The sequence below is a fragment of the Myotis daubentonii genome, chromosome 2 (genome assembly GCF_963259705.1).
Source record: "Myotis daubentonii chromosome 2, mMyoDau2.1, whole genome shotgun sequence".
Taxonomy (NCBI): Eukaryota; Metazoa; Chordata; class Mammalia; order Chiroptera; family Vespertilionidae; genus Myotis; species Myotis daubentonii.
The window spans coordinates 199,233,337-199,246,855 of NC_081841.1; the positions used below are offsets into that span (position 1 = coordinate 199,233,337).

Consider the following 13,519-nt stretch of genomic DNA (forward strand, 5'->3'; position numbering starts at 1 on the left):
TAGAGCGTTGGCCTGTGGACTGAAGGGTCCCGGGTTCGATTCCGGTCAAGGGCATGTACCTTGGTTGCGGGCACATCCCCAGTAGGGAGTGTGCAGGAGGCAGCTGATCGATGTTTCTAACTCTCTATCCCTTTCCCTTACTCTCTGTAAAAAATCAGTAAAATATATTTATTAAAAAAAAATACAAGCAAGAACTACTAGACATCTGAGAAATCTCTTTAACATGATAAAGATGGAGACAAAAAAAGAAAGGAGCCCTGGCCAGTGTGGTTCAGTTGATTGAGCATTGTCCGGTGCACTGAAATGTCACTGGTTCGATTCTCCATCAGGGCACATACCCAGGTTGCAGGTTCGATCCCAGTCAGGATGCCTATAGGAGGCAGCCAACTGATGTTTCTCTCTTCCTCTCTTTCTAAAATCAATTGAAACAAGTAAAGAAAGAAAGAGAGAGAGGGAGTGGGAGCAGAATGCTCCTTTTCACAGAATTGACTTTAAAATCATAACTTCCAGAGAATTATTTGATTTTTTTAAACTTAGCTTTTTAGAAAGATGAAAGATGAAAAAGAAAACAAATCCACTCATCAACTATCCATCCCCAGAAAAACTTTTAAATGCCAATTTAATCTATATTCTTAAACTTAAAAAAAAAAATCTGCACAGTCCTGGCAAGTGTGGCTCAGTTAGTTGAGCACTGTCCAGAACACCAGAAGATGGTGAGTTTGCTTCCCAGTCACAGCAAATACCCAGGTTTCGGGTTCAATCCCCGGGTAGGGGTAGGGACATTGCAGGAGGCAACCAATTAATATTTCTCCCTCCCTCCCTCTCTTCCTCCCCCCTCCTTTTTCAAAAATAAATAATTTAAAAATCCAATAATTTTTAAAAATTATTTTTTAAAAATCTGCATATCTTTAATAGTATTACATCAACCAACTAAAGAAGTACTTTTAAAACCCTATTTTAAAAAGCATTTCAAAGAATTCACACCAAAAATGTACAGACAAGCATAACACATCCCCCAGATATTTCATTAGGGCTTATTTGTCTAATACTCATATTGGTGTTTATATTTAGAACAATAGTGGCTTATTATAAAAAAGACATAGTTGTGTTTAACATGCCAAGGCTAGGTAACTTTATTCAAGATTTTGACAAAAATTATCCTCAAAGTAATATAAATGTAGACACTTTATAAAAGTCCAGATGTGAAATTTCAAGAAAATTTTGAATTCAGTCTAGAGTCAATACTAAGTCAAAAATTGAACCAAATCCACAAATCATAAATACTACTTTCCTTCAAAAGTTCATTATATTTTCTGAAACAGGTTACCAATTTAGTTTTCCTTTCTGTGATATTGGTATTATGAATCAATTTAATAAGGTTTACATCTTTAAGTTCTAAGTTTGTACTTATCCTGAATATTTTGCTATAATTAAAAATACAAATCCAGAAGTGCTATCCCTTCCTTACAGAAGAATTCCAATCAATAAATGTAGAATGAGAGAAATAGAAAATCACCATTAGACCACCACAGTAGTAACTGACAACACAAGCAAGATTCACAATGGATACCAAAATGAGTGGGCAAAGGTTTAAGCAGAAACAGGACATTTGCATAGTCTCAAAGTATCTTCAGCAAATATTTAGTCACTACAAAAGAAAGTAATTTTCAGTAGAGAATCCTAACAGACACCACCTTGGGTAGTGATTAAGGTTAACAACACCAGAAATACATTACAACACCAAGTGCCATAATTTACTGTCACAGATTAGAGGACCCTACAGACACATGACAACTAAATGCAAGGTGGGATCCTAGATTGGATCCTGGGACAGTTAAGTAAAAAGTACATTAGTGAAAACTCTAAGAAAATCTCTACTTTTTAAACTCTCTACTTTAGTTAATAGTATTGTGTCAAGGCGAATTTCTTACTTTGGCAAATGGTCTATGGTTATGTAAGATGTTAACAGAAGGGGACTGATATCACCCCAATGAATTTAAGATTTTTAAAAAGATATTATCAGAGAGCAAGTTGAGTGAATGAGTGAAGAGTATACAGAAAATACTATTTTTACAACTCTTCAGGTCTACAATTATCTGAAAATTAAAAAAATAACTTAAAAAACATACACACATATGTATATATGTGCATAATATATATGTATATATGCATAAATCAGGACAATGCAAATTGCTATCTTGGGCACTCAGTTAAATAGTAGTGTTCTCTCCTGAATTGGTCATTGTCTCACTGGTTTATGTTAACTTAGCTTTAAGGGTCTCCCCCTTCTAAATTTCGTTTCAAGTACAGTTTTCTAATTTTCATTAAAAAGACTTTTTAAAAATTCCTATATTAGACCGAAAATAAAAATCCTAGAATAGTATTATCATATTACCTCATAAAATCACTCATCCCAACCATAAGACTCAGTCATTATTTTTACTCCATTTCTTCTTATAATCAATTATGTTTCTACTAGAGGTCCGGTGCACGAAATTCGTGCACTGGGGGGGGGGGGGGGGCGCGCGCGCAGCTCAGACTGGCCAGAGCCCTTGAGGGATGTCCAACTGCCAGTTTAGCTAAGGACTGACACCCTTAGTGCTGCTGCGGAGGCAGGAAAGGCTCCTGCCACGCCGCTGCACTCACAAGCTGTGAACCCAGCTTCTGGCTGAGCAGCACTCCCCCTGTGGGAGTGCACTGACCACCAGGGAGCAGCTCCTGCACTGAGTATCTGCCCCCTGGTGGTCAGTGTGTGTCATAGCGACCGGTCGTTCCTCCGTTTGGTCGATTTGCATATTAGCCTTTTATTAAAGAGGATTGGCTTTGTATTTTTTTTAATAAGAAGAGGAGATGGCTGACAGATTTATTGTCATTAATAGGCCTGGCAGTCTAGGAAAAAAACATTATCACTTGGATATCTTAAGAAACAGCTGTTTTTCCAATAACAGATACTGTTTACTAGAAGTCACTTCAGGTGTGAAAAGTAAATTATTTACCTAAGTCTTCTATACAATAGCATAGAACTACCCAAGCAAGCACAGCTAAGATCCTTTCAATATTCCTTCCTTAAATTTGGCTGTATAATGATTGTTCTTAATGGTAATAAGCATCATTTTATAAAACAGGCAATACTTTCTATGCAATTTATTCTAGAGAAATAAACATCAAATATACTTTTAAAAAAAATAATATTTCCCACTCTCACTATGGCTGATTCATTCCCTGAGCATGAATGAATTCTCTTTTACCCTCATTGTTTTTTAATATAAACTGAACTGAAATCTGCTTGTAGGGATCTTGACGGTGAAACTAATTTTTTAGATGGAGAACAGCATTTCCAAGTAGTTTATTACTTTTACAGTTATTTCTACCCACTGTGGCATTTAATTTTTCATGTACCTATCACAATGCTGCATATGGAAGCAGCACTAGTAAAAAGATAATTAAGGGGAGGAAATGGAAATTTTAAAGTGTATCTTTATCCAAATACAATGAAAGAGCAAAAAAGAAAAATTGGCCACAAACATTTTCATTTTATGCCCGTGCCATTTCCAAATCGCCTTCTGCTATTAACATGAAAAGTAGAAGTGGTAAAACTCTAACCTAATGATCTATACAAAAAAGGAGACAATTTACCTCAGAAACTCACTACACATTGCAATATATTCAAATGGTGAAAAGATATAAATTCATTCAGAAATACCATACTATCTGGCTGTCAATATAATCTCTTGAATAATTATATTAAACATATTACTACAAAATGTACCAAGAAGTAGAGAAGAATACTATATTTGTGAACTGCAATAACAAAACAAAACAGAGGTCCCACAAGGCTAAAGTCCAAGCTGTAATTACACATGACGTGTATGCTGAAAGCAGTCACAATGTACAAAAATGTGACAAGTAATCCAGATGTTTTAAAAAACCTGTTTGTCTCAGATTATATCCAGTCTCATCTGGTAGGTTTCTGATAAGCCTGTTACATAAAGTGTATTTCCCTCCTGCTGATAAGAAACAGCTTGCAGATATCCATAAATCTCTTAAGAAGTGAGCCTACTTTGCAATATTGGTAACTCTATAGTTTCCTATTACATTCATTGGTCTGAAAACTGAAAACGATTCATAACGAAAATGTTTTTCCAAGTCCTTTACCAGTTTTTCAAGTTTTAAATCAAAAGAAAGTTGGAATGTATTGCTTCTTGTCATCAACAGGCATTTCAAAAAGAGGGTAAATAACCAAAATCAGGAGTATTGGTCAAGTTAGTAGCAGGCTTCCCTTTTGTTCTAAATCTTTTCATAATCCTTTTTTTTCCAATTTTTCCAGTATCGCCTGGATTTTACAAACAGCCTCTTTCCTGGCCTGTCGGACAGAGTCCTGGCCCCCAGTTTCAACTGAATCCAGTTCCAAAAGTTCCTTGGTTAGCATCTCTTCCAGAAGCCAGTATGCTTTGTCTGTCTTTTTTCCTATGAACTCTTCTACTTCTTGCTCAAGATATTGGACCTTCTCCATCACTTGTATGATTTTTTTAATACTTGGGGGAGTACCTTCATCTGAAGGCAAACACTCTTCAGGAAGATTATTACTTTGCTCTTGATTGCTGGGATGTTCATTGGTGGTGTTACCATACAGCTGAGGCTCCGCACTATACTGGACTTGGGTATCCAAATGATCTGAATTATCACTGTTCACTGTTCCCGAGGACTCATACTGATGGACATTGCAAGGAAAGTTGTGCCGGTTCATGCCTTGATCTGATTGGCTATACGGGTATGAGGAATCCTTGAGGTGGGAGGGCAAAGAGGGGGGGAAAAGCTGTTTTAATGGGAATCCATCAACACCAGATTCGTTAGCCCAGATCTTTCACCTGATCAGGAAGGTACATGAAAAGTTTCCCCACCAATTAAACTGGACCTCCCTCCTTAATGATTTGAGAAAAACACAGCCCTAGAAAGATAAAAGGGAGTGCTCTGTCAAGAAAAAGGCAGAGAATTCCTGAGTATAATGGCAGGAATCTACCTGGATAGTTCATCATGAACAATTCATAATCTACCCTTACTACCTCACAATCCACTGAGTGACATAATAAATAGAAATTAGTTTTGCCCATAAAGAATTAAAACCTTAATGCACATCTTGAAAAACCTATCATATTGGTTTTGTCTTCTGTCTATAGATTGAGGTAATAAAATACAAATCTTTGATTTAATGTTCAGGTAATATTACAACAAACAGTAAATGAACTGTCTTTTAGAAAGATGATGTGAACCTAAATCTGCTCTAAAAAAGTCTTTTTTTTTTTTTTTTTTTTTAAGGAAACGGGGCTAGATAAAGCTATAGATAGTAGTCACCAATGTTTAGGAGTTAGTCCCCACTTAACATAGACCAATGTAGAAGAGTTTCATGTTGTACTTTCTTAACTACCCAAACATCAAAAGAAGAACCTTTCGGTCTCCTACCTTGGGCTGCTGGGGTGGTGGTGATGGAGGTGGCTGAGGAGAGCCACCGCCAGGCCATGGTGAAGTACTTTCACTCATGTAAAGATTCCCAGGTGGTGCTGAGGGCGCAGCTGCAGGCCAGGGGTAACGGGTTCCCATTCCATAAGCATCAGGAGAAGCCCATGAGTCCTCTTGTGGTCGTACAGATGGTCCTGGCTCTGGAACACTACGATTATCATCCCCATAAGGATAATGGGGCAGGGTCATTCCAGGGTTCTAGATTGAAAAGAATGAAATATGCTGGTCATTGCTAAAAAAAATTTTTAAAGTAATGAAAATATTCTCGTATTAACAGATTGAGATACTGCCTCTTTCCTTAACAGTATTTTTTAGCCACTACTGAGCTAAACTGTAGCATCTCTGTTCAGTTATAGCATATTTTTCCAAGTCTAAAAAGCTTGATTCCAAAGATACTAGGGGCAGATTTGCTGATGATCAAACTCAGAAGGAATAGGGTCTAAAATTCAATGTCTGAAGCACAACATAAGTCTGCCCCTACATACTATAAGTAAGTAGACCCATATACTATAAGGAAGCAGAAACAAAGACATCTTGAGGATGAAAAAGGGGTCACATACTAAACCTGACAAGCTCAGGGGAGGCCTGCATAGTGGGCCTTACAAACTCAGAGACCGAAAGTAACCACTTGTAATGGTCTGACATGAAAACTTTCTAACTAAAAGTGAGTCTTGGCGGGTAGTCATGTCCTAGGCCAGTATCTTCCATGACAAGGATCAATCTTTACCTTAACTGAGCCTGTCTATTATCTTTTTGCATTTATGATAACATATCTTTAGAATGTCAGAGTAATCCCCTTTTTCCAGACCCCTCAGGGCACAATCTCCCACCAGAAAACTAGAGCCCAGAACCTCTCATTGTTATCTTGTTCTCTCACCTACTGTCTCTAAGTTCTGAAAGAGCCTACTGTCTCTATGTTCCGGAAGAGTTAACTGTTTACTATCCTGTACCCACCAATGTGAAAAAGTATATGTCTATCCATTTTACTCTTTATCCAACCCCAGAGATTTCCTTTGCTTTCTTCCGCCTCCCTAATTTTCCACCAGTGGATTTCATGTAACCCTCCCTGGGTCTCCTCCTCTGATTCCAATGTATAAAATAAGGTGCAAAACTGCCATTCTCTGAAGCATTTTCTCAATCCACTAAGATTTTGTTTCCTGGCAATTGCTGTCAGTTTGGCTCAAACTCATAAAAATTCTCTACAGATTTGGACATTTCTTATATTAGCATGTTATAAATTCCTTTTAAAGTGAACAGAGAAATAAACATGACATTACTCATACAATATTAAAAAATACAAACCCAACAGAAAAATGCTCACCTGTGGTGCAGGATATCCTGGAACCTGCGCCCTAAGAGGAGGTGCTTCAGCCTGGCAGTCCTGCTGGGGATACAGCCAACGAGAGACTGGGGTTAGGCTGTTGCCAGGTGAACGGTAAGTGCTTGGAACCTCTGTGGAGTAATTGGTCTGAGAATATCCAGGTGTGTAGTAAGTCCCAGAGTATGAGGCAGTATTTGCCCCAGGGCCAGTGGGGTATTGTGGGCCATATGCTCCATTTGTATAAGAATTCAAACTCTGTAAATAAAGCAAAGTTGTGAGAAAAAAAGATGAGTCAGAGTTGAAATGCACTGACTTATTGCTCAACTTTGAAAACTTTGGGAAGAGATCAGCAACTAATAAAAATATCAACTACTAAGCAATCTTCAAAGCATTCTTTCATGTATTATAATCACATATCATATATTAAACTCAGACTATCATTGTAGAGTCTGTCATAATAATGGGAGTATATTGAGATGATATGCCTTAGAGCAGTGCTTCCATTCTGAACATTTCCATAGGTATACCTAACAATTAGATCCTATGGCAGAGAACTTGTACTCACAAACTGGGGAGGGGATTCTGGGAAATGTGGGAGAGTGGCTAGAGAAAAAATAAAATAATCATGATACAACAGAAAGAAAAAAAAGACTACAGAGATAGACCTAGTTCTGCCAGAGGCTCTGTGTATATATAAGATCATAAACTTATCTTGCAAGATTATAGTGAAAATTAAATGAGATGACATATATGAAATGCTTAATATAGTCCTGGCCAGTTTGCTCAGTGGTTAGAGTGTTGGCCCACAGGCTGAAGGGTATCAGGTTCAATTCCCACTCAAGGGCACATACCTCAGTTGCAGACTCAATCTCTGACCCCAGTCAGGGTGCGAATGGGAGGCAACCAATCGTTTTGTCTCTCTCACATCAATGTTTCTCTCTCTCTTTCTCTCTCTCTCTCTCTCTCTCTCTCTCTCTCTCTCTCTCTCTCTCTACCTTTCCCCTTCATCCCCCCTCCTCTCTCTCCTTCACTCTCTAAAAAAAATCAATGAAAAACATATCCTCAGGTGAGGATTTTTTTTTTAAATATATTTTATTGATTTTTTACAGAGAGGATGGGAGAGGGATAGAGTTAGAAACACCGATGAGAGAGAAACATCGGTCAGCTGCCTCCTGCACACACTCCCTACTGAGTATGTGCCCGCAACCAAGGCATATGCCCTTGACCGGTATCGAACCAGGGACCCTTGAGTCCGCAGGCCGATGCTCTATCCACTGAGCCAAACCCGTCAGGGCAAGGTGAGGATTTTTTTTTTTTTTAATGCTTAATACAGTATCTGGCATATAGTATGGTCAATAAATGGTAATTATTTATAATATCACTAGAGGCCCAATTCACGAAATTCGTGCAAAAGTAGCCTTCGCAGCTGCGGTGACTACCTGGATCCCTCCCTCGCAGCCACAACAGCTGCCTCCATCTAGGGGCTGCAGCCTGGCTTCATCTGGAAAGACGTCTGGTCTAATTAGCATATTACTCTTTTATGATTATAGACTAGAGGCCTGGTGCACAAAAATTTGTGCACTCGGGGGGAAGGGGGATCCCTCAGCCCGGCCTGTGCCCTCTCGCAGTCTGGGACCCCTCGGGAGATAACGACCTGCTGGCTTAGGCCTGCTCCCGGGTGGCAGAGGGCAGGCCCAATCCCTAGGTGCAGCCCCTGGTCGGGCTCAGAACAGGGCCGATTGGGGAGTTGGGGCGCAGCCCCCTGTCATGCACAGAGCAGGGCAATCGGGAGGTTGTGATGCCACCCTCAGTCACACTCAGGGTAGGGCCGATTGGGGGGTTGGGGCACCGTCCCCTGTCACACTCAAGGCAGGGTCGATGGGGAGGTTGCAGCGCCACCCCCTGTCACACACAGAGCAGGGCAAATCAGGGGGTGGGGGCACTGCCCCCTGTCACTCACAGAGCAGGGCCCATCAAGGGGGTTGGGGCTCTGTACGCTGTCACGCACAGAGCAGGGCCCATCAGGGGGGTTGGGGCTCTGTACCCTGTCACGCACAGAGCAGGGCCCATCAGGGGGTTGGGGCGCTGCCCCCTGTCATGCACAGAGCAGGGCCCATCAGGGGGTTGGGGCGCCGCCACTCTCATACTCAGGGCAGGGCTGATGGGGAGGTTATGGCTCTACCCTGTCACACACAGAGCAGGGCCTGGGGGGGATGGGGTTGGGGCACCTTCCCCTGTCATGAACAGAGCAGGGTGGATAGGGAGGTTGTGGACCCGCCCCCTGTCACACACAGAGCCGCAGGGCGATCAGGGGGTTTGGGCGCTGCCCCCGTCACGCTGATCCCAGTGCCGGGAGGCCTCGTGGCTCCGCTGATCCCGGTGCTGGGAGGCATATTACCCTTTTACTATATAGGGTAGAGGCCTGGTGCACAAGTGGGTGCTGGCTGGTTTGCCCTGAAGGGTGTCCTGGATCAGGGTGGGGGTCCCCACTGGGGTGCCTGGCCAGCCTGGGTGAGGGGATGATGGCTGTTTGCATCTGGTCACACACCCTTCAGGGTGGGGGTCCCCAATGGGGTGCCTGGCCAGTCTGGGTGAGGGGCTGAGGGCTGTTTTCAAGCTGGGGGTGACTGAAGCTCCCAACCGCTCCTTTTTTTCTTTTTTTTTTTCTTTTTATTCTGGGCCAGCTTTAGCTTTGAGGCTTGGCTCCAGCTCTTAGGCCTCCGCTGCTGAAAGTAGGTTTCTGGCCTTTGCTTACAATGTTGCAATCCTGCTGGCTGAAGCCCGGTGGAATAAAGGAGGTTTCTGGGGTTTTGTTTAGCTTCTATATTTGTTACATAGTTGCTTAGAGTTGCAGCTCAGAGGCCTGCAGCGGCAGGCGGGGAACGTTGGAGTCCTCCGTCACTGAAGCAAGCAAGCCTCATGTTAGTTTCAAGCTGCCTGGCTGCTGGCTGCCATCTTGGCTGGCAATTAATTTGCATATTGCCCTGATTAGCCAATGAGAAGGGTAGTGGTCGTACGCCAATTACCATGTTTCTCTTTTATTAGATAGGATTGTTGTTGGTATCATTTTGACAAGGTCAGGAAATGAACCGTGATCATGTTCTTTGTACTAACATAAAATCAAGTTTTCCAATATTCATTTTTCTTGCTAAAACTACATAATCTTTCCCACTTTAGATCAAAGAATAAGAATCCTGTGCTGTTATCTATCTAGACTTATCCTGTGCTGTTATCTATCTAGACTTATTGTGTTGATCATTTCCCAATGTATACAAATGTCAAACCATTATTATGTTGTACACCTCAAACTAATATAATATTTCAGTTATACCTCAAAAAAAGAATCTGCCCAGTTGGCGTGGTTCAGTGGTTGAGTATCAACCTATGAACCAGGAGATCATGGTTCGATTCCCCATCAGGGCACATGCCTGGGTTGCAGGCTCAATCCCCAGTGTGAGGCACCCAGGATGCAGCTGATCAATGATTTTCTCTCATCACTGATGTTTCTAGTTCTCTCTCCCTCTCCCTTCCTCTCTGAAATCAATAAAAATATATATATGTATTTTAAAACAATCCTGCACTAAGTTTGGCTCAGTGGATTGAGCGTCAGCCTGCGGATAGAAGGGTCCCAGGTTCAATTCCATTCAAGGGCTCATGTCCGGGTTGTGGGCTCAATCCCCAGTGGGGGGCGTGCAGGAGGCAGCCAATCGATGATTCTCTCTCATCATTGATGTTTCTGTTTCTCTCTCCCTTTCCCTTCCTCTCTGAAATCAATATATACATACATACATATATATATATATATATGTATATATATATATATATATATATATATATATATATATATATTTTTTAGAGGCCCGGTGCACAAAAATTTGTGCACTGGGGGGGGGGGGCCGGGGGGGGGGCTGTCCCTCCGCCCAGCCTGTGCCCTCTTGCAGTCTGGGACCCCTCAGGGGATGACCACCTGCTGGCTTAGGCCTGCTCCTCGGGGGATTGGTCCTAAGCTAGAAATCAGACATCCCTCTGGCAGCCCGGCAGCCCTTGGGGGATGTCCACTTGCCAGCGGGCAGCAGACCTAAGCTGCAGTCGGACATCCTTAGTGCTGCTGAGGAGGCAGGAGAGGCTCCCACCACCATAGCTGTACTGGCAGCCATCAGCCTGGCTTGTGGCTGAGCAGAGCTCCTCCCATGTGGGAGCTCACTGACCACCAGAGGGCAGCTCCTGCATTGAGCGTCTGCCCCCTGGTGGTCAATGTGTGTCATAGTGACCAGTCATTCCCAATCTTTCTGCTGTTAGGGTCAGTTTGCATATTACGCTTTTATTATATAGGATAGAGGCCTGGTGCATGGGTGGGGACTGGCTGGTTTGCCCTGAAGGGTGTCCCGGATCAGGGTGGGGGTCCCGCTTGGGTGCCTGGCCAGCCTGGGTGAGGGGATGATGGTTGTTTGCAGCTGGTCACACCCCCTTCAGGGTGGGAGTCCCGCTTGGGTGCCTGGCCAGCCTGGATGAGGGGCTGATGGCTGTTTTCAGGCTGCCTGCACCCCCTTTAGGGTGGAGGTCCCCACTGGGGTGCCTGGCCAGTCTGGATGAGGGGCTGAGGGCTGTTTTCAGGCTGGCCAAGCTGACGACTGAAGCTTCCAGCCTCTCCTTTTTTTCTTTTTCTTTTTTTATTCTGGGATTTATTTACCTTCTATAATTGAAACTTTGTTGCCGCTCCAGCTCCGAGGCCATGGCCTGCTGAAAGCAGCTATCTGGGGTTTGTTTAGCTTCTATAATTGCAACTTTGTTGCTTAGAGTGGAGCTCAGAGCCGGGCCTCAGCAGGGAGGAAGCTTGGCTTCCTCCATCACTGGAGCACGCAAGCCTCCTGCTCACTTCAGCTGCGTGGATGTCGGTCGCCATCTTGGTTGGGTTAATTTGCATATCCTGCTGATTAGCCAATGGGAAGCGTAGTGGAGGTATGGTCAATTACCATGTTTGTCTATCATTAGATACTAGAGGCCCGGTGCACAAAAATTTGTGCACTGGGGGGGGGAGCGGGGGGGGGGCTGTCCCTCCGCCCAGCCTGTGCCCTCTTGCAGTCTGGGACCCCTCAGGGGATGACCACCTGCTGGCTTAGGCATGCTCCCCGGGGGATTGGGCCTAAGATGGCAATCAGACATCCCTCTGGCAGCCCGGCAGCCCTTGGGGGATGTCCACTAGCCAGCGGGGAGCAGGCCTAAACTGCAGTCGGACATACTTAGCACTGCTGAGGAGGTAGGAGAGGCTCCCACCACCACAGCTGTACTGGCAGCCATCAGCCTGGCTTGTGGCTGAGCAGAGCTCCTCCCATGTGAGAGCCCCTGACCACCAGAGGGCAGCTCCTGCATTGAGCGTCTGCCCCCTGGTGGTCAATGTGTGTCATAGTGACCAGTCATTCCCAATCTTTCTGCTGTTAGGGTCAGTTTGCATATTACGCTTTTATTATATAGGATAGAGGCCTGGTGCACGGGTGGGCGCCGGCTGGTTTGCCCTGAAGGGTGTCCCGGATCAGGGTGGGGTCCCGCTTGGGCGCCTGGCCAGCCTGGATGAGGGGATGATGGTTGTTTGCAGCTGGTCACACCCCCTTCAGGGTGGGGTTCCCCACTGGGGTGCCTGGCCAGTCTGGGTGAGGGGCTGAGGGCCGTTTTCATGCTGGCGAGCAACTGAAGCTCCCAACCTCTCCTTTTTTTCTTTTTTTTTTATTCTGGGATTTATTAACCTTCTATGGCTGTCACTGGAGCTGAGAACCGGCTTTAGCTCTGAGGCCAGCTCCAGCTTGAGGCCTCGGCTGCTGAAAGCAGGTATCTGGGGTTTGTTTAGCTTCTATAATTGCAACATTGTTTCTTAGAGTGCAGCTCAGAGCCTGGCAGCAGCAAGCGAGAACCTTGACTTCCTCCATCACTGGAGCAAGCAAACCTCCTGTTCGATTCAGCTGCCTGGCTGCCGGCCGCCATCTTGGTTGGCAGTTAATTTGCATATCGCCCTGATTAGCCAATGGGAAGCGTGTCGGAGGTATGGTTAATTACCCTATTAGTCTTTTATTTGATTAGATGAATCCTGATCTTATATAGCTGTTAATGATGGAAGAAAATGAAATTCAAATTTGATTCCTAATCTAACACATAAAAATTGGGATAAATCAATGTGATCAATGTGAAAAATAACTTAAATTCCTAGTCATACTTTTATAGCAAGAAGATAAAAGACAGGCTATTATCACCACATGCCTGGGAGTGGTTCAACGGAAGATTCCAGCAAGGCATTCCCTGAGTAGAAGGAAAATGAACCATCCTTTGTTAAAGCCATTAGGAGGCTGTTAAGGTCTTCTGCCCATGGGTTAATGTGCCTAAACAAAGAATCCCTTAATACAACATACACAGTTGGTGACTTAGCATCTATCAACTGCCTCCAGCAAGCCCTCTATGAGGGATGGAGCCAGCAACTAGAACATGTATCCTGACCAGAAATAGAACTGGCAACCTTTCGGTGCAGAGGACAATGCCCAACCAACTGAGCCATCCCAGCCAGGGCTCTGTACTGTTATTTAACTTCTAGAAATCCTTCCTAAGAAAATGATTCAACTAGAGAAAAAGTTATAGGCATAAATTTGTTCATCACAGCATTATTTATAATCACACAAAATTGTAAACAACCTAAAT

At 43.6% G+C, this 13,519-nt stretch overlaps 1 protein-coding gene across 3 annotated transcripts in view; it reads right to left on the bottom strand.

Moving 5' to 3' along the window:
• Positions 1–13,519, bottom strand: part of BAG4 (BAG cochaperone 4) — a 44,680-nt gene that overhangs the window by 1,982 nt on the left and 29,179 nt on the right. For all 3 annotated transcript variants that reach the window (XM_059685401.1, XM_059685400.1, XM_059685399.1), the window contains 3 exons: positions 6,839–7,093; positions 5,461–5,715; positions 199–4,783 (listed from right to left, as the gene is read on the bottom strand). In XM_059685401.1, the coding sequence (XP_059541384.1) occupies positions 4,298–4,783; positions 5,461–5,715; positions 6,839–7,093 (996 nt within the window). In that variant the 3' untranslated portion in view covers positions 199–4,297. The remainder of the gene's footprint in view (positions 1–198; positions 4,784–5,460; positions 5,716–6,838; positions 7,094–13,519) is intronic.